Genomic DNA, 23,258 nt, shown 5'->3' with positions numbered 1-23,258 from the left:
AGCCAGGGTTATACAGAGAAACTCTGTCTCGAAAAAAACAAAACAAAACAAAAAAAACAAAAAAAAAAGCCTGCCTAGAGGCCAGTGAGCTCCGGCCTCAGGGTGTTAAGGGAATTCTGTGGCTTTGTATGTACACTTCAGCAAACATGAGGTGCAGCTCCTCCATCGGTGTTAATGTATGAGTGCACTGTTGCTGTCTTAGACAAACCAGAAGAGGGCATCAGTTCCCATTACAGATGGTCATGAGCCACCATGTGGTAGTGGCTGGGAATTGAATTCAGGTCCTCTGGAAGAGCAGTCAGTGCTCTTAACTATTGAGCCATCTCTCCAGCCTGGTCTTTTTCCTTTGAGACAAAGTCTTGCCATCAAGTAGGTCAGGCTATAGATGAGGATGGCCTTGAACCTCCGGATCCTCCAGCCTCCACCTCCCAAGTTCATGTAGTACTTGCTGCACCATGCTCAGCTAGGCCTTGGTTTTCCTTGCCTCATAGTCTCTCCACGGAGTGTATGTCCTGGCTCAGAGCAGGGGCTCGGTGAGTGCAGGAAGGAAGGGGAGAAGTGGAACAGCTATTGCTTCGGGACACACTTGCCAGGGCTCAGCTAGAAATGCAAACACTAATTTGTTTCCAAGCTTTGGTAATGTTTGGTAAACACGGTGAGCCCAAGGAGAGGACAGAAAGGGCAGGGTGGGGAGATGCAGAAGCTCTGCATGAGGAGCCCCTCAGCCAGCCACTCTGATGCCCTTCCAGGCGGCAGGCATATGAAGCTGTAGAGGAGCGAGTGGGTCCTCGTGCAGTCAAGTGTTCTGAAGCAAGTGTGCTGGTAGCCTGGCTGGGAATGGAGGACTTGCTGCCATTTTGAGTAAAGCTGCCAAAGGGGAGCCAGTGGCTATGCAGGGACCTGAGGGGGTGTGGGAAAGGGCGTTTCAGGCAGAAGTGAAGGCCTTAAAGTAGGGCTCTGTCTAGCAGGTATAGGCAATTGTCAGGAGGCCAGTGCAGCTGTAGCTGGGCGGGGTGAGCCTTGGGCTGGGGCTCTTAGGTATGGCAGCCCCAACACAGGAGAACCTCATTCTCACTGCAGGTGGAGTGGAGAGGGCTGACCTACTGCTCAGAGAGCTCCCTCCCTCTGGCTGTCCAATAGAGGCTAGGAGAGGTGGCAGGGCAGGTTGGGTTTTGGGTAGTGGGGACCATGGCGATCCCCTCATGTGCTCTGCCAGGCTCCCCTTTCCGGGATGAGATCACACTGGCCATCCTGCAGCTCCAGGAGAACAACAGACTGGAGATCCTGAAGCGTAAATGGTGGGAGGGCGGCCGGTGCCCCAAGGAGGAGGACCACAGGGCCAAAGGTCAGTACTCCCTTCCCGTGCCTGCCCCTTCTCAGAAACCCCTTGGGCCCATGCCCTAGACACACCCTAGCTGTGTGCACTCTCAGGTCTGGGCATGGAGAACATTGGCGGCATTTTTGTCGTGCTGATCTGTGGCCTCATCATTGCTGTCTTCGTGGCGGTCATGGAGTTCATCTGGTCCACGCGGAGGTCAGCGGAGTCCGAGGAGGTGAGGAGATGGGCCAAGCAGGGGAGATCCCTAGGGACATTAAGGGCCCAAAGTGATGAGTGGTAGAGGCTTGGATGGAGGAGGAGGGGATGCGAGATGAGGGGTCGGGAAGTCCTGGTCAGAAAACGGAGGTGGCAGGTCAGCGATTCCAACAAAGAGTCTAGGGCATGGGAAAGGACAGAGGCAGAAAGGAGAGCCAGGGGAGTGAGGAGGATTAAAGGAACCTCGGAAGGAGGGGTGTGGAGGACCCCAGAGGCTGAGAGCAGGATGCTGAAATGAACGGCTGGTGTGGGGGTGCACTCGGGAGGCAGAGGCAGGCAGACAGACAAAGCACAATGGCTTCATAATCCCAGCATTGGGAAGCTGAGGAAGGAGGATGGCCACAGTTGGCCTCAGCCTCTCAAGTGGTAGCGCTGTGAGCACCCCACTCTGCCCATATCATAGCCGTGCAAGACCATCATCGAGGGGCCGTTTTATTCCTTATGGTCTCCAAGAGGAGTGGCATATGTCCAAAGAGGGAAGCAGGGGAGGAAGTGGCTGGGCCAGATTTCACTATGGTTTCCCTGGGAAAGGCAGGGCAGAGTATAAATACAACAGAGAAGGGAACAGGGAATCTAGGATAGGAGAAAGGACAGAGGAGGGACTGGCTGTTTTGAATCATGTTGGTAGGTTTGGAATATGGGGACTGTTTGTTGGTTTGCTTGCTTAGTATGTGTGGTACTGAGGCTAGAGCCCAGGGCCTCACGTGTGCCGGGCAGACGTCTACCACAAAGCCCTTATGTCTACCCTGCCACTGAGCTGCTTAGGTTCATCTTCACCCTCGAATTTTACTTTCTAAGACAGGGTCTCACTAAGTCTCCTGTCTGGCCTTGAGTTCACCCCTCAGCCCAGGATGGCTTTGACCTTGAATCCTCCTGCCTCAGCCTTCTAAGAAGCTAGGGTCAAATGTCAGCAACCCCAGGCCTCTCTAGATTCACTACTATTTGGTCTGTATGTTTGGTCTCTAAAACTTGGCTGGTTCTCAGAGATACAGCCTTCCACCCTCCTGTAAGATCCTGGGACATCAAACACCCCGAGTCAAGAATCAAAAGCATAATGCATACACTTAGTGGCGGCTGGCAGCAGGCCGCTCAGTTCCTCGAAGGAGGGCCTCTCCTCGGGGCTGCCTAAGTGCCCTCTGCAGCTCATGTCCGCCAGCAAGTGATCCAAGCAGGAGCGAGGCAGGCAGGAAATAGCCCATTCTAGCCACATCCTGTCACTCAGAGCAACCCTGATGGAATGTCAGAGAGGACTGAGGGGCGAGACTTAGAGACTAGACACCATATCGCCCAAATGTGCATTTCCCCCCACTCCAACATTTATTGTTGGTTTGGTTTTTGTTTTAGTTTTGTTTATTTATCTGTAATTTCGGATGTGCATCTGTACATCATAACCCAGAGTTTGGATCTGAGTGTGGCAATAGAAGCCAACTTTTGGGATTCAGTTCTCTCCCTCTGCCATGTGGGTCCATCAGACTCCATGGCTCAGTCATCTTCCTGACCTCAGTTTGGATTTCTGAGACAAGGTCTTGCTATGTAGCCCCTGCTGGAACTCACTGTGTAGCTCATGCTGGCCTGAAACTTATAGTGATTCTCCTGTCTCAGCTTCTAAAGCGCTGGGATTTCAGGTACGTGTCACCACACCCAGCTCCAAAGTTTGTAAATGCAGCACCTTCTCTGATGTCCTCTGGGGTGCGTGAGAGTGCAGTAATGTAATGCCAAGTGTCAGAGCTTGCACTCAGCCCCCACCCCCACCCCCAGGCAGAGCCCCGAGTGGAGTTGGCTCAAATCCCCCTGCTCCAGCCTGCCGGAGTAGGGATGATAATATCCACAGCCCCCTCACAGGGCTTCCTGCTCACCTTGTCTCCCTCTAGTCAGTCCTCAGCACAGCTCAAGCGATCTGACAGAGCCAGCAGCCCTCTACTTGAGCTCTCCAGTGGCTCCTGTTGGACCCTGGAGTAAATCAAAAGCCTTGTAATGGTCTAGTGGCCTGACCCAGCTGGTCTCCACCCTCTGGCCTCATCTCCTTCTCCCCTGGTTCCTCCCAAGCCAGGCCTCGCCTCACTCAGTACCTTTGCATTGGAGAATGCCCAGGTCCTTTTTCACGGGGCACACCCTTTACATAAAGGTCTCACTTAGGGCTTCCTCATCTGCCCTGCCTCAGAGACAGTATCCTGCCCACCCACACTCTACCTGTGTTATTTCTCTGAAGCACTTATCTGACAAAGTGTCTATGTTTATATTTGTTCTTTTCTGTCTCTGCATACTTAAGGAGGGCTGGGGGCGGGTTTTTTGGTTGTTTGTTTGTTTGGTTGGTTGGTTTTGGCTTTTGATTTTCCCTCGATTCCTGGGTTTGGAACCCAGAACCTTAGACGTTTTGGGCAAGCCCTCTACCGCTGACCTATATCCCAAGTCCTAAGAGTTCTGTTTTATTCTTTTCTATAACGCGGGTGCCTGGCACTCAATAAATATGCCTTGTAGTAGTGTGGGGCAGAAATGGTGTGTGGAGTGCTCATGGCAGCCAGAGCATCTTGTTTGGAAAGACAAGAGTCAGAAAGTAAAAGGCAGAGTCAGGGACAAACCCAAGGAAAGATGGAGCCGAGAGAGGGATACAGGGGATGGTGGGGGTGCGGTACAGGAAGTGAAAGCCTTGGAGGAAGGAACAGAATTGGGAGGGGAGAGGTGCAGAAGGTGCAGAAAAGAGGTGGGGGTGGAAAGGGAGGACGCGGCGGGCCTCGAAGTGACTGTCCCACCGCCCCCAGGTGTCGGTGTGCCAGGAGATGCTGCAGGAGCTACGCCACGCCGTGTCTTGCCGAAAGACCTCGCGTTCCCGCCGGCGCCGGCGCCCTGGTGGCCCGAGCCGGGCCCTGCTGTCGCTGCGCGCAGTCCGCGAGATGCGACTCAGCAACGGCAAGCTCTACTCGGCCGGCGCGGGCGGGGACGCGGGCGCGCACGGGGGTCCGCAGCGCCTCCTGGACGACCCCGGACCTCCTGGGGGACCCCGGCCCCAGGCTCCCACGCCCTGCACGCACGTGCGCGTCTGCCAGGAGTGCAGGCGCATCCAGGCGCTGCGAGCTTCGGGGGCCGGGGCGCCCCCACGTGGCCTGGGCACCCCAGCCGAAGCCACCAGCCCGCCTCGGCCGCGGCCAGGCCCCACCGGACCCCGCGAGCTGACCGAGCACGAATGACCGTGGACGGGGCCGGGCGTGCGCCCCGACTGACTGCAGGGACGCGATGCGCCCCAGACGGACAGGACGCCGCGATTTTGCCTTCAATTCCTGGTGAAGTCCGAGCCCGGCTCCGGAGCAGGCCTGCGCCTCCTAGTGGACTTGAGCGAGGGTGTCGCGGACGCCCGCATTCCATCCCGCACCGTGGGCGGGAGGAGCGCAGAGACCGAGGACTCTAAGGGTCGCGGACTGTGGGGGCTGCTCCCGGAGTTGGAAAGCGGTCCGCGGGGAGGACCCCAACCTGGGACTGCCCAGATGCCCCAAGACTTGACACGGCTCTCCACACTTCTGGAGGTGGGGAGGGCCTCTGGACATGTGGGTGTCCCCTGGTGCCCCTCTCTTCTCTTTCTCTCTTTTTTGGGGGGAGAAACCTCAGAAATTTCTATGAGACGCCCCCAGGGAGAGGGTCTCTTGGGCCCCTATACCTCCCCCTGCCACATCCCAGTCCTGTTGGAATAAAAAAAAGAACAAAACCCCAAAACTGGGAATACCTGGGTTTTATTTTCTGGGGGAGGGAGGTCAACGGACGTTTTTAGACCCTGGGAGTTTACCGAAAACAGCAAGAGATTTGCACACTCGCCACCTTGCACAATGCCCGCTGCATGCAGGTCAGCTCAGGTCCCAGCAGCCGCCCCCTCTCCATTGACCTTCTCAGGACAGAAGGAGGCTGCGACAGAGACCCTGAGACAGATGGAGAGATGCAGGATCTGAGAAGGCGGAGTAATTGGGAGGGAAGACTCGAAAGAACGAAACCAGATGGGGCTGGGGGGATGGGAGAGCCTGGGAATTGTTCCTGTTAAAGCCGGAGGTGGCCCCTATAGTGAGAATGTGGGACTGGGCTATAGTGAATTGAGAACTTGGGAGTCGTGTGTGTGACCCCTGTGAAGCCACCTTCAAGAATGACTAGCCCTTGAAGTCATATCTCTCTCCAGCCCTCAAGAGAGGACGTGAGGAAGGGGAAGAGGGGGAAGGGGACTGAGGGATGGTTGAGCAGAGAGAATGGTGGGTCTGCCTTCTGTCCCCGCCTTCCTCACGACTCTGGAGGTTTCTCTGGAGAAAGGACGACTGAAGGTCACACAGCGGGAACCAGAACGAGGCCGAGCAGAAACGGGAGAGAAATGCAGCGGGGGCGGGGAAGAAGCAGACGGGTAGAGAAGAGGGAAAAGATCTTGATGCGGGCAGAATGGGTGAGGGCTGGAAAGAGAGGCGAGAAGAGGGTGGGCAGAGAGAGAGAGAGAGAGAGAGAGAGAGAGAGAGAGAGAGAGAGAAACTCTGAGAGGCGAAGAGATTGCAGAAGGGGACACATTCCTGGGAGCGCGATTCAAATGAAACAGGGAAGGGAAAGGGCACAGGGGGTTAAGGTGACAGACAGAAAGACATAGAAAGCTAAAGGAAGACCCGAGGGGACCGGAAGGATGAAGAAGACCAGATTAAGAACCGGCAGCTGGCGAAGCCCGCCCTTCAACCTTTACAAGGACTCGGGAGCTGTCCGTTCAGCACCCCGCCGCCCATACCAGGCTCATAGCCTTCCGTGGTCCCCCTGCAGAAGGACACGCCCCAAGGTCCCCCTTTCCCCCCGCCCTCCCGTGTCAGGCTGCTTCGTGCGGTGTCCTCAGTCTCCACTTGGCCGCTTCTGTATCTCAGACTTTTGGTGTGTGTGTCATCCCAGGCCAGACCCAGCGGCTTTGCTGTCTCCGTATCTCTAAGAGACTGATTAATCACCCTGTCCTGGGGCTGGATGCAGTTGAAGTGGCTGTCATTGCGGATTTTTCTGTTTGCACCCCCCTCTCTTTGTGCTCTTCTGTATTTTTGAACCCACCGAATTTATCCTCTTTTTCTCTCTACATTTGGCAAACCTATCCTCTGCCCAGCAATCTAAGGTGCCCCGTGTCTCTGTCACCCTCACTGAACATGCCTGCCACAGTCTCCCTGGCTGTTCGTTCATCTCTGCCTTTGCAAATCCTCTGTCATGCTTCTGTGTCTGGGTGGTTCCTGTCCGTATCTCTTCTCTCTCTCCCCCTTCCTCCTCCTCTCACTGAGCTCTCCCGCCCTCCTCCATCCCTGTGACCTTCCAAAGTCTCCCTACCCCCCCCCCCTTCTGCAGAGTCTCGCATTGGGAGCGTTATGCACCAGTCATCAGTTTAGTCAGCCTTGTGTCTAAGGAAGAATTATATGAAGGAGCCTGAGCCTGTGTCTGGGGTGGGACCTCCAGCCCAGTTAGAAGACAGGAGGAGCATGCATCTCCTGAGATCTACGACCCTCCTGCCTCCACCCGCCCCAGCCCTTCCCTGCATCTCTAACCTGTCCTCTGTGGACCAGGCACAGACCTCCAGGCTTATTACATCTTGAGAGAAGGAAAGGATAAATGAATAAAAGTTGGTAAAAATCCCTCCATCCCAGGGGTGAGGAACAGACTTGAGGAAGGGGTGTCTGAGAGCCATGCACCTGCGCTGAAAGGTGGGGCTCCTTCACCTTCCCTCATCTCCATGGCAACAAGCCGGATCTGCAGGCCCAACCTCCTTTGCTGCAGAGTCAGCCTCCCTGTTACCATGGCAACAGGGGACCGCAGGAGGGATGGGAATGGGCCAGAGAACAGGGTTGTGATGAAGCTCTAGGTGCTGGGGGAAGCCCCCTTCCTCCTTCTAATGTGGTACTATCTCTATTCCTGCCCAAGGCCATCGCTCTGTGTCTCTGCGTCCCTCGTTTCCCATGTCCCCTTGAGGTCAGAATCATCTTACTCCTCAAACCCATTTTGGAGCAAGGTCTCACCATGTATTTCCTGGTTGTCTTGGTGTTTTCTGTGAAGACCTGGCTGGCCTTGAACTCATAAAGATCTGCCATAAAGACTGCTTCTCTGAATGCTGGGATTAAAGGCATGTTTCACCATGGCCATCAGATCCTTAATCTTAACATGCAGCAAACCCTGCAGAGTCAACTCACTCCCTGCTCCTGGCCAGAGTTCTCGTTCCCCACCCGTCTTCTACCAGCATCCCCAGGGAGAGTCTAAAATGTTCCCATGAGCAAAGTGTTGTCAAGGTGGGCATAGGAGACTGACTCCTCGGGCTCGGATGAGGAGGATAATGGGTGCTGTGTGTGAGAGGCAGGCCTGAGAGCATGGACAAGCAGGAGGCGGGACACAAGCGCATCCTTTTATACACCCGGGGATGTGGGTGTGGTGTGTGGGCAGGAGCGTTGGGATATGTTTGAAGGTGCAACAAACTCCTGCATCATGACAGCGCAGTAATGTAGGATGTGTGAGATGGTCTCTCGTGGCTGAGTTCTGAATGACTCTGTTATGTGTGAGTGTGTGCACTTTTTTGCCTGTCATTCACAGCAGTTATCTGGCCTGTTTGTACAGTAAGCCTTTTCTCATGCCCCAAACACACCTGGGTATGTGCAAGTATGTTTGATGGTATTGTATGCTTGTGCGCCAGTGGCCACAGAGGCCTCTGTGAGTGTCTGGAGGAAATGTGGGTCTTATGCTTGCGCAATGGTGCTAAGTGAAGCAATCTCTTGGCTCTCTGTGTGAGATGGTGCAAGGTCAGCTGTGGTGCAGTGTGTGATGGGAGTCTGTGAGGTGGTGTTCTGAGGGCGTGGGCTCTCCACAGCACTTCCGCATCGTGACTGGGTTTCTGTTGTGGTGTGATGGGTGTGAGCTCTTTATAGATTCTCCTTTTGCTGGTTTTTGAGCCTCTGGTTGAAAGATCACAGTGGTGGTGATGGTGGTGGTGTGTGTGTGTGTGTGTGTGTGTGGTGTGACTGGGATGTGGTTGAGAGTCTTTGGTGGTATACGTGGAGGTGATGGTGGTACCTAACTGTGGTGGGGGCATTTCCAGGGCCTCCTGGTATGTTCTTCTGGCTTTGTTGTGTCTCCTTTGTGCTGTGTGTGGTGATACGTCTTTGATAGTTCAGTCATGGGGACACAGCAGAGGATATTAGGGCCCCCTCCCACCTCCACAACACCCCTCCACATGTCTCCCCATCAGGCACTATCTTCTTCCTGAACAGTGTCAAACATAGACTCCTGGGGTCCCCTCTACATACTGCAAGATGGTGGCACTCTGGGGCCCTGCATTACTGCAATTCACTGGGCCTTTCCTCCCACCCTGTATCCACCCCACTCCCAGAAGGAGGCAGATTCCAGGTGCCTCCACCCTCAAAGCCTCGGTCCCTAAGGTCCCTCCCTATATTGAGGGGGGTCTCTGAGTCCCCACCCTGGGGATGTCCGGTATCCCCCGCCCCCCACTGTGCTCAGCTTCTCTGTAGCCACCACTTTGCAGAAACAAGGTTGGAGCGGTGAGGGGGGGGAGGGGGAGTACAGCTGCAGTACTGGGGGCCGGGCCGCAAGCTGTCCGTCTGCTCAGTGCTGCTCCTGATTGGCCGGAGCCGCCTCCCCCCGCGGGCGCGGGCATATGAGGAGGCGGAGGCCCCGGCCGCCGCAGCCTCTGTGCGGTGGGACCCACGGACCGACAGACGCACGCTCCCACCGCGGCGCGGGCGCTGCAGAGGCCCCCAGCCCGAGCCCGCGCCTGAGCCCATCCTGCGGCCACCGCTCATCAGTCTGAACGCCGCTCTTCCCGCGGAGCCGCCAAGATGGGGGTAGGTGCAGGGGTCGGGTGGACGCTGTGTGCGTGACATCGTGTCCAGTGACTTTGGCTGTGTGCCGGAGTTGGGGGCTCCTGCACTCCTGAGCCCTGGGGCCGAGTCTGCGGGGACCCGGGAGCCGGCTGACCTGACTAGTTTGTGTGGCTGGAGAGTGGGCTATGGAGTCGAAGGGGGATCTGTGGCGCATGTTGGTGGCTTTGTCCACAGGGGGCGGAGGGCTGGCCCTTAGCATCTCGGTTTGACCTTGTGCGGTTGCTCGTGTGCCCCTTGCATGAGTGTGGCGGCACGAGTGCAAATGCTTGAGGGCGAATGCGTGTGCGCGTGCTTCCGGCTTAATTAATGCAGCCCTAACAGGGTCTGCAGCCATCTGTGCACCCCCTCCCATCTCGAAGCCCGCAACCTGTCTGGGTGTGTCTGAGAGCTATGCCAGTGTTTAGGGGTCATCAAGACCCCATCCCCTCCCCTGGTTCAATGGAGACAGATACAGGTTATGAGTTAGACATAAGATGACCTCTCTTTCTCCTTGCAGACCTGGATAAGGGTGATCTGCAGTGACAGACCTGGGGCTGCAGAGGTTTCGCAGCCCCTAATCTGGGGGGCGGGGGGGGGGCGTACAGACATGAGGGCTGGGAAGAGGGGGAGGAGCAGGAGATGGCTGGCAGACAAGTGCCTGGCTGAGGGTGTGCAAGCACAGCCGTGTGGTGGGGGTGGGGGGAGCTCGCATGCCTGCTATGTCCTTGCCACCGTGTCCGTGTGTCCTTCTCTGTCTGTGCATCTCTCCAGCAGATGCAGCCTCCTTCCTTGACCGACCACTTGACCCCTGCTGCAGCTCTGGATTCCTCCCTGTGTGTCTGGGGTGGGACTTGGGGAGGGCTGTCAGGGAAGGAAGTGGATGGATTGGGGGACCCCCCCCCGTAAAGAGAAAGGGGTCAGCATGGGGAGCCAAAGGGAAAATGAACGGTGGGGAGAAAGATGGCGGATGAAGGGCCTACGGATGAAGATGGGGGATGGAGCTGCAGATCTGTGGGCTGGGTGGGTGAGGGGGGATGGGAGGGAGGACTAGTTGGGGGAGGGTTAGGAGAGAAAGGGGGAAGTGAGAGTCAGTGATGGCTTTCAGGTAAGTGGAATGAAGTGGGGGTACAGATGGTTGGGAGAGAAGAGAGGGCGCAGGGCTTTGGGAAAGGGGGGTTTTAGAGAAATGGGGATGGGAAGGGAAGGAAATGATTTAGATGTGAGAGACAGACAAGGCAGAAACAGAAAGAGACATTGAAAACCAAAAAAAAGGGACAAGACATCAAGACAAAGAGAGAGACAGACCTGGAAAGACACAGAGAGACCAAAGGAGAAACTGAAAGAAACCAACCAACCAACCAAACAAACAAACAAATAAAAAATACACTTGAGTAGTGGAAAGAAGAGGCAGAGGTTGTTAGACCGGGAGGTCAAGGTAGGCCTTGGTCAAGGTTTTAGAAAAGACTGTGGCAGGTACCCCGAGATGGGGGTGGGGAGGGCAGAAGCTGCGTGAGCCATGCAGGTTTCAAGGAGGTGGATGGACGCCGTGGAAAATGGCTAGGAGCTGCAGTGGCAGGCTGCAATGAGGCAGGCAGAGCCCCCACCCCTAGAGGTGCTCCCACCCTGCAGTGTGCCCATCTGAACTTCCTTTCTTTCCTGGGAACGCCTCAGTTCCTCATGCCAACAGATGGAAGCCACCCTAGGGGAATCTGCTCATGGCAAGGGCAAGAAGGAGCTGAGGCTTGGTCCCTGGGGACATGGATGCGAATGTCCTCCCAGGGGACTGAACTCCCAGTCTTCTCTTCTCAGATATGAGGGTTCAGGCCTTCAACCCATTACCTCAGACTCAGGAGGCCAGGCCCAGCATCCTCCCTCACACCTAGGAGTCTAGGCCCCAGACCTTCTGTGTCGGAGCCAGAAGTCGAGCCCTTTATTTCTTATAGAGACCCACACTGCAGCTCCCAGTGATTAGGGGACAGGGCAGCTGATTCCCCTGCCACCCTGCTCACTTCTCCCCTTGACCTCAAGACTGGCTGTTTTCACATCCCTCCACATGTCTGCCTCATCTGCAGGGGCTGACACAATGCCCTGCAGCCCATAGCTCCGGATGGAGGATCAGCCTCTCTTTCCCAAGTCTCCGTGCCTCCGTGCCTCCTTGTCTGAGACGCAGTATTGCTGCAGGGCTGGCCTGGAGCCAAGCTCCCAGCTCCCCAGTGCACTCTTCCTTGGCGTTCCCAGGCTTCCAGGGCTACAGCCCTTCCCTATGTTCTGAAGGCAGCTCTGGGTCTGGGGGCAGACAGCAGGCAAGTCTGGCTGCTACAAGGTCACGAGGAGATTAGCGCTGAGCTGCACTGAGCCTCCGATCCCAGCTTGGCCCTGGGCCTGCAGGATCTGTCAGCATCCCTTTGCCTCAGCCCACCTCTCCTGCCAGCCTTGGACACCACGCTCCCCACCTGCCCAGGCCACCAAATAAGAATTCAGTTCAGACCTAAGGCTTTTTTTCTTGCTCTTCCGTACCCCAAATCTACCCCTCCCAATTCCTACTTATTCCTCGAGGGCAGAGCATGCCCATGCCCTGTTCAAGACTGTCTGCAGTACACAGCTGTCTGCAGGAGAGAAGTCAGGTTCACATCTTGTCCATGAAGTCTCTTGGGAATGACTACTTACAGGTGGCACACTGCCTCCCATGTCATTTGGAGTGCCCTCTCCTCTCATGATTTGACTGGCTCTGTGTGTGTGTGTGTGTGTGTGTATGTGTGTGTGTGGTCTCCCAAGATCGTCTGAGTCCTTTGAGACATCCACAGTCTCAGGTCAAACAAAGAGCTGGGGAGACAGGCAGTGACCTCCACGGAGACCTTGTGCTGGAAAAGCAGGTACCAAAGGCAGGAAGAGAGAAATAAGTAGAGCAGGGAGAGACAGACTCACAGACACAGAGCTGGGCATCCTACTCATGCCTGACAGACAGACATTTAAGAGGCAGGAGAAGGACATCAGGAATTTGAGACTAGCTTGTTCTACATAGTGAGACACCTGCTGGAGATAGATAGATAGATAGATAGATAGATAGATAGATAGATAGATAGATAGATAGATAGATGATAGATAGATAGTCAGATAGACAGACAGACAGACAGAATATTCTGAGAAAGAGAGAAGACTCTAGAGTGAGACAGAGATACATAGAGGGAGGGAGAGAGGAAGACTCCAGAATGAGATAGCAGCAGAGAGAGACAGAGAGAGAGACAGAGAGAGACAGAGAGAAAGATCTAGAGTGACAGACAACCCAGAGAAGAGAGGCGAGAACTAGACAGTGACCTCAGGAAATACTCTCAAGAGATGACAACAGCAACGCCCAGACAGAGCAAATCAACAGTCAACACAGGCCCTCAGAGACGATCTGCGATCCCAGCAGACTCTGGGAAAGAGAGGAGCCCAGAGACTCGGGGATGGGAAGAGCCAGGGACTAAAGAGAGATGAGGTAGGCTCATACTCAGAGACAGCATCAAAGGAGGGGAGAGAGAGAGGAGAAGAGCTGCCAAGATGAGGCACAGCTAGGCGAGGGGGCAGGGGTAGAAAGAGACAGAGATGAGCTGGCAAGTTAGAAATACAGATCAAAAGAGAAGGAGAGTTGGCCACAAAATCCGGAAAGTTCAAGAGGCCCAAGGAGAAGACGAAGGATACACAGAGTGCTGGGAGGGCAGCTCAGTGGGCAGCGCACCTGCCTGCCTGCCTGCCTGCCTGCCTTACACAGAGCTCTGGGTTCTGTCAGTCAGTCACTAGCACTGTGTAAACAGTGCATGGTAGTATAGGCCTGTTATCCCAGCCCTGTAGAGGTGGAGGCAGGAGGATCAGAAATTCAAGTTTTAGCCTTGACTATGTAGGGAGGTCAAGGCCAGCTTAGACTATATAGGACTTTGTCTCAAATGTACATGTGCACACACACACACACAAGCTGGATATGGTAGTTCATGACCATAATCCCACCACTTGGGAGGTTGAGGCAGGAGGATTGTCATGAGTTCTCATCTGGGATCTATAGTGATTTCTGGGAGAGCCTTGGCTAAAAAAATAAGAGTCCATTTCCAATAATAATAATAATAGCTATTATTATTGGGATTAATAATAATAACAACAATAATAATTGGAAATAATAATTATTATCTTTGGAATTATTATTAACAATAATAATAATAAGCCAGAGAATAGGCTCAGTGAGCAGCAAAGGGGTTTTCCTTTTAGCCTGGTGACCTGCATTTGACCCGCAAGCACACAATGAAAGGCTATCCTCTGACCTCCACGCAAACACACTAAATAAATAAATAAGTAAATAATAAAAGATTTTTTGAAAATAAAATGGCAAAGGGGAGAGATTCATAAACATGAGAGACAGACAGGAACCCTGAGTCCCAAAGATAACTTCAGTGGAAGCAGACACAGTGAGACCCTGAGAGACATAGAGACATAGAGACATCTAGGCCAGGCCAAGATGAGAGCCGGGGCACGCAGGGCCGGTGTCGCTCTGGAACCCCTTCTCGCCCGCAGTCTGGTGGTTCTGACAGCTACCGTGTCGCCACCTCGCAGGACAAAAAAGATGACAAGAGCTCGCCCAAGAAGAGCAAGGCCAAAGAGCGCCGGGACCTGGATGACCTCAAGAAGGAAGTGGCTATGGTAAGTGCCGCTCCCTTGCTAGTGCCATCCCAGAATCGTTCCATCCGCCCGAAGAACCTGTGTCTCACAATCTCCCCCAAACCATTCTTCAGACAGAGCACAAGATGTCAGTAGAAGAGGTCTGCCGGAAATACAATACTGACTGCGTGCAGGTGAGGATGGGCGGAGCCAGAGCTGATGTTGGGGGTTGGGTCTGAGGGAGGAGGGCTCTGGGTACTCGTGAGTGCTTGTTTTGATGTGGGGTGCCAGGGCTTCTCAGGGAAGGTTTCTATATGAGCCCCATATCTTCTGTAGGGTCTGACACACAGTAAAGCCCAGGAGATCCTAGCCCGGGATGGGCCTAACGCCCTCACACCACCGCCCACCACCCCAGAATGGGTCAAGTTCTGCCGGCAGCTGTTTGGTGGCTTCTCCATCCTGCTGTGGATCGGGGCAATCCTTTGCTTCCTGGCCTATGGCATCCAGGCAGGGACGGAGGATGACCCTTCCGGTGACAATGTGAGTGTGCCCCACCACCCTGGCCTGTCTGTGTAAAACCCCACACATTGAGGAACACACCCACAGCCCGTCTAGACTCCCCACCTCCCACCATCCAACTGTCACAATTGCCTCTGAGAAAACAAGGTCAAAAATAAAGAAACTGCAGCTCCCTGCAGCCTCCTAAGTCAGCTGGGGTGTGGCTCAGTGGTGGGGTATCTATTTTGCAAGCTCTCATGAGAACCTGGCCTCCGCTCTCTGCATTCATACAGGACGTGTGGTGGCATGCAGCTGTTACCCCCCCCCCCCCTGCACACACACACACACACAGGGAACTGAGGCAGGAAGGTCATGAGTTCAAGTCCAGCCTAGGCTAAATAGCAGACTGCTGTCTCAAAAAATGTTGGCTAGGGAAATGACTTAATCAGTAAGGCACTGGCTGTACAACCAGGGGGAGGCTCACTTAAGTCCCCAGTGCCCACACAAAGCAGGGCACTGGCATGTATCTGTAATACCAAAGCTTCACGGGGCTGGAGAGGTGGCCCAGTGACTAGGAGAACTTGCCTTGCAGAGGACCTGGGTTCAGTTCCCAACGCTTGCTCGCTTGCCACCATCTATAACTACAGTTCCAGGGGTTGGGTCCAATGCCCCCTCCTGAACTCTATGGCAGCAGGCGCCATGGTGTGCAAGCGTATATGTACACATATATAAATAGATCTTTTAAAAAACAAACAAAACCCAAAAGGCCCTCTCTCAAACAAAGTAGATGGTGAAGACCAATACCAAATGTCATCTGATTTCCATAAGTGTGCCACAGTGTGTGCACATATGCACACGCATGCGCACGCGTGTGCACACACACACACACACACACACACACACACACAACCCGGACAAAACCAGGATCCGTAGAGCCAGCATGATGGCCCACACCTGTCAGGCCAGCATCAGGGACTCTAACCCAGAAGGATCAAAAGTTCAAGGCCAGAGCCTGGCGGTGGGGGCACCTGCCTTTCATCCCAGCACTTGGGAGGCAGAGGCAAACAGATCTCTGTGGGTTTCAGATCTTCCTGGTTTAGTGAGTTCCAGGACAGCCAGGACTACCCAGAGAAACACCGTCTCAAATAAATAAGTAAATTAATTAATTAATTACAAATACAAATAAACACAAAAAGACAGGCTAACAAATACACTCAAACACACATTTTTACAACTGCAAGGCGAGGCCTTCAGGCACACAAGCAGACAGACAGACAGACACAGAGAGAACAGGGACACAGATGTGTTCACGAAGCTCCCTCGCAGACTCCAGTGACCCCGGGATGGAGGCAGGGGGCAGTTAGGGCTGCCGTAAACTCCCTGTCCTGCTGTGTCCCCACAGCTGTACCTGGGCATAGTGCTGGCCGCAGTCGTGATCATCACCGGCTGCTTCTCCTACTACCAAGAAGCCAAGAGTTCTAAGATCATGGAGTCCTTCAAGAACATGGTCCCCCAGGTAAAGAGGGCTCGGCAAGGGGACGGAAGGAAGTGGCCAGGTGGGCTATGCCAGGGACTCCCTCCCTGGCAGACAGAGGTTGACAGGTGACTGTTCTGTGTCTCACACGCAGCAAGCCCTTGTGATCCGGGAAGGTGAAAAGATGCAGGTGAATGCAGAGGAGGTGGTGGTCGGGGACCTGGTGGAGATCAAGGGTGGCGACCGGGTGCCAGCTGACCTGCGTATCATCTCGGCCCATGGCTGCAAGGTGAGGCAATGCCTCGGGTTCCAGCTCCATTTTTTTCTCTGAAGAATAAGGAGGGAAAATAAATCCCTGAATGTCTCCTACAGACAGACCCCAGTTCCAGGCCCCAGCCCTCCTCCCTCAGACCCAGAAGTCCAAGCTCTGCCCTCCTCCCTCAGACCTAGGGGTCCAGGCCCAGCCCTCCTTCCTCAGACCCAGGGGTACAGGCCCCAGCCTTCCTCCCTCAGACCCAGGGGTCCAGACCTTGCCCTCCTCCCTCAGACCCAGAAGTCCAGGCCCTGCCCTCCTCCCTCAGACCCAGAATCCAGATATCAGTCCCCCTTCCTCAGACCAAGGGGCTTAGGCCCAGGCCTCCTCCCCCAGACCTAGGGGTCCAGGCCCAGTCCTCCTCTCTCAGACTGAGAATCTAGATATCAGAGCTCCTCCCTCAGACCCAGAAGTTTAGGCCCAGCCATCTTCCCTCAGCCCCAGGAGTCCAGGCCCTAGTCTTCCTTCAGATCTAGTAGTCTAGGTCTAGGCTCATCCCACAGAAATTCTGAGAGATTTTTGGCCTGGGCCAAAGGTCCTGTTCCTGCCTACTCTCTCTCAGCATCCTGCCTCCAATTTCCCAGATGCCTCAGGACAAACAGGGCTCCCCTGTTTTTTTTCTGTAATATCCTAGGATAGACTTTACTCCAAGCCCCATCCCCGCCCTCACCCCTGTTTCCTTGCTCTCTGATCCTGGGCCTTGTGCTGGACATAACTCGCTGCTCCATCTTCAGGTGGACAACTCCTCCCTGACTGGTGAATCTGAGCCTCAGACCCGCTCCCCGGACTGCACACACGACAACCCCCTGGAGACTCGGAACATCACCTTCTTTTCCACCAACTGCGTGGAAGGTGAAGGGGAGGGGACCCCAAGGGCACAAAGCCAGAGATGCTGCTCAGGAGGTGGGGTGCCTGCAGCCTTCTGAGGCCCAGCAGACCTGAGTCCCTCCCTTTGGTCCTGCAGGCACTGCTCGGGGTGTGGTGGTGGCCACAGGTGACCGCACCGTCATGGGCCGCATTGCTACCCTGGCCTCGGGCCTGGAGGTGGGCAAGACCCCAATCGCCATTGAGATTGAGCATTTCATCCAGCTCATTACGGGCGTGGCTGTGTTCCTGGGCGTCTCCTTCTTCATCCTCTCCCTCATTCTGGGCTACACCTGGCTCGAGGCAGTCATCTTCCTCATCGGCATCATTGTGGCCAATGTCCCAGAGGGGCTGCTGGCTACTGTCACGGTAAGGCTGAACCCCAAGGGAGAGGAGCTGGGCATCACCCCCAAGTCTGAGGGAGGGGGATGAGGCTCCCTGGGTCTGTGGGTGTGTCAGAGATCCTGGAACTGGAGTTTGCAAATGGCTGAGTCACCATGTTAGGGACAGAACCCAGGTCCTCTATAAGAGCAACAGGCTCTCTTCCTGCTGAGCCGTCTCTCCAGCTCCTCACCACCATGATTATTTTATCTTATTATTTTTATTTTATTTTATTTTATTTTATTTTGGTTTTTCAACATAGGGTTTCTCTGTGTAACTTTGGCTATCCTGGAACTCTCTTTGTTGAACAACCTAGCCTCGAACTCTCAGAGATCCACCTGTCTCCCAAGTGCTGGGATTAAAGGCGTACACCACTTTTTTTGTTTTTTGTTTTTTTAAATCACTTTATTTTATGTGTATGAGTGTCATGTGTGAATATACACCATGCGAATACCTGATGCCCCTGGAGGTCAGAAGAGAGCACTGAGCACTGAGCTGGAATTACGACAGATGTGAGCCATCACGTGGGTGTGGAGAATCGAACCTGTGACCTCTGCAAGAGCAACAAGTGATCCTAACCACTGAGCTGTCTGCCTAGCCCCTACCCCTAGTGCCTTTAATTCACCCCACAGAGTCAGGATATGCCCACTCCTGGCAAAAGTGAAAGTATAGGTTTTTCTTTTTTATTGATTACATTTGTGTGGCCAGGCATGAAGGCACACGGTGCATGTTTGTGCCTGCCCCCACGTACATACACACCATGGTCCCCACGTGGAGGTCAGCAGACAACTTTGTCTCCTTCCACCGTGTGGGTCTTGGGCTCTGGTTATCAGGCTTGGCAGCAAGCACTCTTAGTCACTGAACCATCTCGCCAGCCCATTGTTCCGTTTTTAGAATAAAATAATGTTCCACCCCCACCCCTGAGACCCAGTCATCAGCCCCACCCCCAGACACATGTAGTGAGAGCTTTGCTTAAATATGGCCCTTCCATCCTTCCCTCCCTCTGTCTTTCTTCCCTCTCTCTCCTTGTTTTTTGCTTTTAATATAATTTGTTTTTATTAATTCTTAAGACTCCCACACTGTGTATTTGACAGTATCCACCCCTAATTCTTCCCCATAACTCCTTCCTGGTCCACCCCTACTCCTTCAACTTCATATCTGTTTTTAATAACTCACTGAGTCCCATTAGTGTGGCCTGTACATGCATAGGTGTGGAACTGTCCTCTGGAGGTTGGTAGACTGGCCCCTGCAGGAAATGGCCTTCCCTTCCCCGGCCGCCATCAGAGGCCTAGAACTCCTCAGCTGCCCAGGCCATTTGTGGGCTTGAGACAAAGCCTCATCATAGTCTCATGCAGGGCTTTCTCTGTATATGCCTGGGTGTCCTGGAACTCATTCTGTAGACCAGGCTGGCCTCCAGTTCACAGAGATCTGCCTGCCTCTGTCTTTCAAGTGTTGGGGTTATTATATGTGTGAGCCACCACCACCCCATTTATCTGGCTCGTTTTGTTGTTGTTGTTAAAGATTTATTTATTTATTTTATGTATATGAGTACACTGTCCCTGTCTTCAGACACACCAGAAGAGGGCATCGGATCTCATCCCAGATGGTTGTGAGCCACCATGTGGTTGCTGGGAATTGAAGTCAGTGACGAGCAGCCGGTGCTCTTAACAGCTGAGCCATCTCTCCAGCCCCCTCTCTGGTTCTTTTTAACTGAACGTACTGAGTTCCATCCATGCGCTTATGGACAGTAATAATTTACTCTTTTTCATTAGTAGATAATATTCCACCTGAGTCCCCAGTTTACCCTTCCTGCTCCGAGTGCAGTGGGAATTCTCCTGGGATGATATAAAGAAATTTCTCTTTAGCGGGGCTATGTGGCTCACACTTTAACTCCAGCACTTGGGAGACAGAGGCAGGCAGATGTCTATGAGTTCGAGGCCACTCTACAGAGATACAGTAGATACTCTGGTAGATACTGCTGGCTTTTCTTTTCTTTTTAAAGATACTAATCTTTTTTTTAACCATTTTATTTTCTTATGTTAATTGTTACTTATTTGGGGGCGGGGCTGGAGAGGTAGCAATCGGATCACCAAGAGCTGAAGAAACAGGCAGTCGTGAGCTGCCTGATGTGGTGTTGGCAATCAAACTTGGGTCCTCTGAAAGAACACTATGTGCTCTTAATCTCTGAGCCTCCGAGAACATTCTACCGTGTGTTTGGGGGTCACATCTGAGTCTGTCTATTGTTCACCCCCTGCGGCCCCAACATTGCTATTGAACAGTCACTCCACAGCCCTGGGTGCTCCCCATGATTTGAGCTGAGCCCGGGCAGGTGAGCTGTGGGCATCTGTGCAGTTGCCCTGTCCTTTGCCGCCCTTCAGGTGTGTCTGACACTGACCGCCAAGCGCATGGCTCGCAAGAACTGTTTGGTAAAGAACCTGGAGGCGGTGGAGACTCTGGGCTCCACATCCACCATCTGCTCGGACAAGACCGGCACTCTCACCCAGAACCGCATGACCGTCGCCCACATGTGGTTTGACAACCAGATCCATGAAGCAGACACCACAGAGGATCAGTCAGGTCTGTGGTGGCTCTGGGCGGGCACCGGGGCACCCCGTCCCAGCAGCCTCTTAGCCTCACACGTGACTCCTCACAGGGACCTCTTTCGACAAGAGCTCACACACCTGGGTGGCCCTGTCCCACATCGCCGGGCTCTGCAACCGTGCCGTCTTCAAGGGCGGGCAGGACAACATCCCTGTACTCAAGGTGGGTGCAGCTGCCTGCCCACCCCAACCCTGCATCCCACCTCCCCACTCTACTGCTGACTGACTCTCTCCTGCCTGCCGCAGAGGGACGTGGCCGGTGATGCCTCCGAGTCTGCCCTGCTTAAGTGCATTGAGCTGTCCTCGGGTTCCGTAAAGCTGATGCGAGAACGGAACAAGAAAGTGGCTGAGATTCCATTCAACTCGACCAACAAATACCAGGTACGAGGGAACTCTGGTTCCTGGTGCTGTGTGTATTTTCCTGGGATGATATAAAGAAATATCTATTTAGCTGGGCCATAATGACACATACTTTTAATCCCAGTACTTGGGAGACAGAAGCAGGCATATCTCTATGAGTCCGAGGCCACTCTACAGAGTGAGTTCTAGGACAGCCAGGGCTACACAGAGAACCCCTGTCTTGAAAAAGAAAAAAATGATAATAGTAATAAAATATATCTGTTCGAGCTGGATGTGTTAGTGCACATCTGTGAGCCCAGCGCTTGGAAGGTAGAGGCAGGAGGATCAGAAGTTCATGGTTATCCTCAGCTACACAGTGAATTTGAGGCCAGCCTGGGCTACATTAGAGCATGTCTTAAAACAGGGAGCAAAGTCAGGCATGGTGGTAAGGGCTGTGATCCCAGCACCGAGGAGGCGGAGGTAAGTGCATCAGAGCTATCCCCAGGTACCCAGCAAGTTTCTGGCCAGCCTGGGCTACATGAGACCCTGTCTCAAAACAGGAAAAATAAATAAATAAACACCTATGCAGTCCAGACAGGTAGGACACTAACAGACCAAAGAAATGATCCTGGTCCAGCTTGACGAAAGAATGGGATGCCTAGAGTTAATTATAGGAGCAGGGGAGGGAAGTTACTTACAGGACGGTGGAATGACTCAAAAGCAACTGCACCATGCAGAGTGGGTGGTGACTCATGAATGCTGAGTTACTGGAGTCCCAGCTCCCGTAAGCAGAGTCCCGGGCAAGCGGGCGGGGATGGGAGGCAGTGACTCTTCCCTTCCCACCCTTCCATGAGGGGCCTTTAGCGACTGACCACCATAAGCACAGCCCTAGCCATCACTGTACCATCCTGCATATTTCATGGGTAAAGGCTTTCTGGAACTCTGTTCCATGATGGCGCCAGTCATGTCTGGAGGACATAGTTACATGACCCAGTAGCACTGGGTCAGCCAGAAGGGATCTTGCGGTTTCTCTATAATTCCCAGATGTAGCCACCTCTGTCCCACACCCTTACAGCTTTGGGGAAATACATTAATTTTTTATTAGTTAGTGCTTAAGCTCCCATCTGTAAGAGTGAGGATGATGATAGCCAGAGTAGGGGAGGGGAATGGGAGCCACATGCGCAAAGAGTGCCCTACAGCAGAGGGTGGGTCCTGGCCACTATCTCAAGCATAAGGGTAGCATTTTCCACACAATTTCCAGATATGTTTTTGAGCCTTTTGGTCTTGTTTTGGGTACTGGGGTCCATGGGGTGGTGAGGTTAACAGTGAGACTCTTGCTTTCTGACACACTAGTCCTAGGGGGCAGACAATCAAAGGATGAGAGGAGGAGTCCTGCCGGGTATAAAGGGAAGAGGGCTCAGACAGCACATGCAAAGGTCCTGCGGCAGGAGTACAACCTGCCTGAACCATGGGGTGAGGGAACCAGGACAAGGCATACAGAGCTGTGGGGCTCTGAGCTCTGTGGGGGAGACCCAGTTATGACTCTGAGAGGAGCAAGAACCATGACAGGAAGCAGAGGAGGGCAGATGGGGCTTGATGCATACCCGTTCAGTCAAACGGTTTTGCGTAGCTACAACTCACTGCGAGCGCCTATGCTAGCGAACTCAGACTTAGGCAACCACCTACACGGTCAGTTTTAAATCATCTTTATCGCCTCAGAAAGAAACCCTACACACTGTCAGCCACCACCCATACCTTTGCCTGCCTGCACACCCTGCCCCCAGCCCTATGCAAACACTAACCTACTTTCTGTCTCTGTGGAGTCTCTTGTTCTGGACATTTCATCCAAAAAGAAAGAAAGAAAGAGAGAGAGAGAGAGAGAGAGAGAGAGAGAGAGAGAGAGAGAGAGAGAGTTCGAGGCCAGCCTGGTCTACAGAGTGAGTTCCAGGACAGCCAGGGCTATACAGAGAGACCCTGTCTCGAAAGAAAAAAAAAATAGTTTTTTCCAGGATCCATCCACATGTCTACCAGAGCCTCATTCTCTTTTTAAAATGTTTATTACTGTGTGTGTGTGATGGTGGGGGTTGTGTATGGAGAAGGGGGGAGTTAGTTCTCTCCTACCTATATGGAAGTTCCAGGGATTGAACTCAGGTCTTCAGGCTTACACAGCAAACACCCCTACTCACTGGGCCATCCCACCAGCTTCCTCCTGACTTTTTTTCCTCCATCAAGGCAGGGTTTCTCTATGTAGACAGCTCTGGCTGTCCTGGAACTTTCTCTGTAGTCCAGGCTGGCCTTGAACTCACAGAGATCCACTTGCGTCTGCCTCCTGAGCACGCACCACCACACCTGGCCATTCCTTGTGACTTTTAAATCTTTTTTCTTTTGAGACAAGGTCTCACACGGTAACCCAGTCTGGCCTGGAGCTCCCTGTACAGCCCTCCTGGCAAGACTCAAAGTCACAGAGATTCTCTGTCTCAGCCTCACAAGTTCTGCCGTTGCAGATGTGAGCCACCATGTCCAGCTGCTGTGGGAGAAAAAAGGATACATTCCATTGTGTGAATGTCACATCTTGTTGGTCTGTTCATCTGTAGGTGGACAGTTGGCAGATACCACCTTTTGGGAAACTGCTGAGTTCTTTATCAGTGTGGCTGCAGTGTTTCTCACTGACTGACTTGGGGTTTCTATTAGGTTTTAATTTTCGTTGGGACTAGGGATGGAAACCAGG

At 53.6% G+C, this 23,258-nt stretch overlaps 2 protein-coding genes across 4 annotated transcripts in view; both read left to right on the top strand.

Moving 5' to 3' along the window:
- Grik5 (glutamate ionotropic receptor kainate type subunit 5) overlaps window positions 1–5,299 on the top strand; it is a 61,659-nt gene extending 56,360 nt beyond the window's left edge. The window contains exons 18-20 of one of the 2 annotated variants that reach the window (XM_021166366.1): window positions 1,217–1,345; window positions 1,432–1,553; window positions 4,354–5,299. In XM_021166366.1, the coding sequence (XP_021022025.1) occupies window positions 1,217–1,345; window positions 1,432–1,553; window positions 4,354–4,779 (677 nt within the window). In that variant the 3' untranslated portion in view covers window positions 4,780–5,299. The remainder of the gene's footprint in view (window positions 1–1,216; window positions 1,346–1,431; window positions 1,554–4,353) is intronic. The other variant, XM_029479516.1, reaches the window with a different exon arrangement.
- Window positions 5,300–9,239: 3,940 nt separating this feature from the next.
- Atp1a3 (ATPase Na+/K+ transporting subunit alpha 3) overlaps window positions 9,240–23,258 on the top strand; it is a 27,941-nt gene continuing 13,922 nt past the window's right edge. The window contains exons 1-11 of one of the 2 annotated variants that reach the window (XM_021166048.2): window positions 9,240–9,417; window positions 14,017–14,103; window positions 14,196–14,255; window positions 14,398–14,601; window positions 15,962–16,075; window positions 16,188–16,322; window positions 17,081–17,198; window positions 17,311–17,579; window positions 19,970–20,168; window positions 20,245–20,354; window positions 20,438–20,572. In XM_021166048.2, coding sequence (XP_021021707.1) covers window positions 9,412–9,417; window positions 14,017–14,103; window positions 14,196–14,255; window positions 14,398–14,601; window positions 15,962–16,075; window positions 16,188–16,322; window positions 17,081–17,198; window positions 17,311–17,579; window positions 19,970–20,168; window positions 20,245–20,354; window positions 20,438–20,572 — 1,437 coding nt within the window. In that variant the 5' untranslated portion in view covers window positions 9,240–9,411. The remainder of the gene's footprint in view (window positions 9,418–14,016; window positions 14,104–14,195; window positions 14,256–14,397; window positions 14,602–15,961; window positions 16,076–16,187; window positions 16,323–17,080; window positions 17,199–17,310; window positions 17,580–19,969; window positions 20,169–20,244; window positions 20,355–20,437; window positions 20,573–23,258) is intronic. The other variant, XM_021166046.2, reaches the window with a different exon arrangement.

The sequence above is a fragment of the Mus caroli genome, chromosome 7, assembly GCF_900094665.2.
Source record: "Mus caroli chromosome 7, CAROLI_EIJ_v1.1, whole genome shotgun sequence".
NCBI lineage: Eukaryota > Metazoa > Chordata > Mammalia > Rodentia > Muridae > Mus > Mus caroli.
The sequence above is the reverse complement of the archived record's forward strand: the minus strand, read 5'-3'. Positions and strand labels throughout refer to the sequence as shown.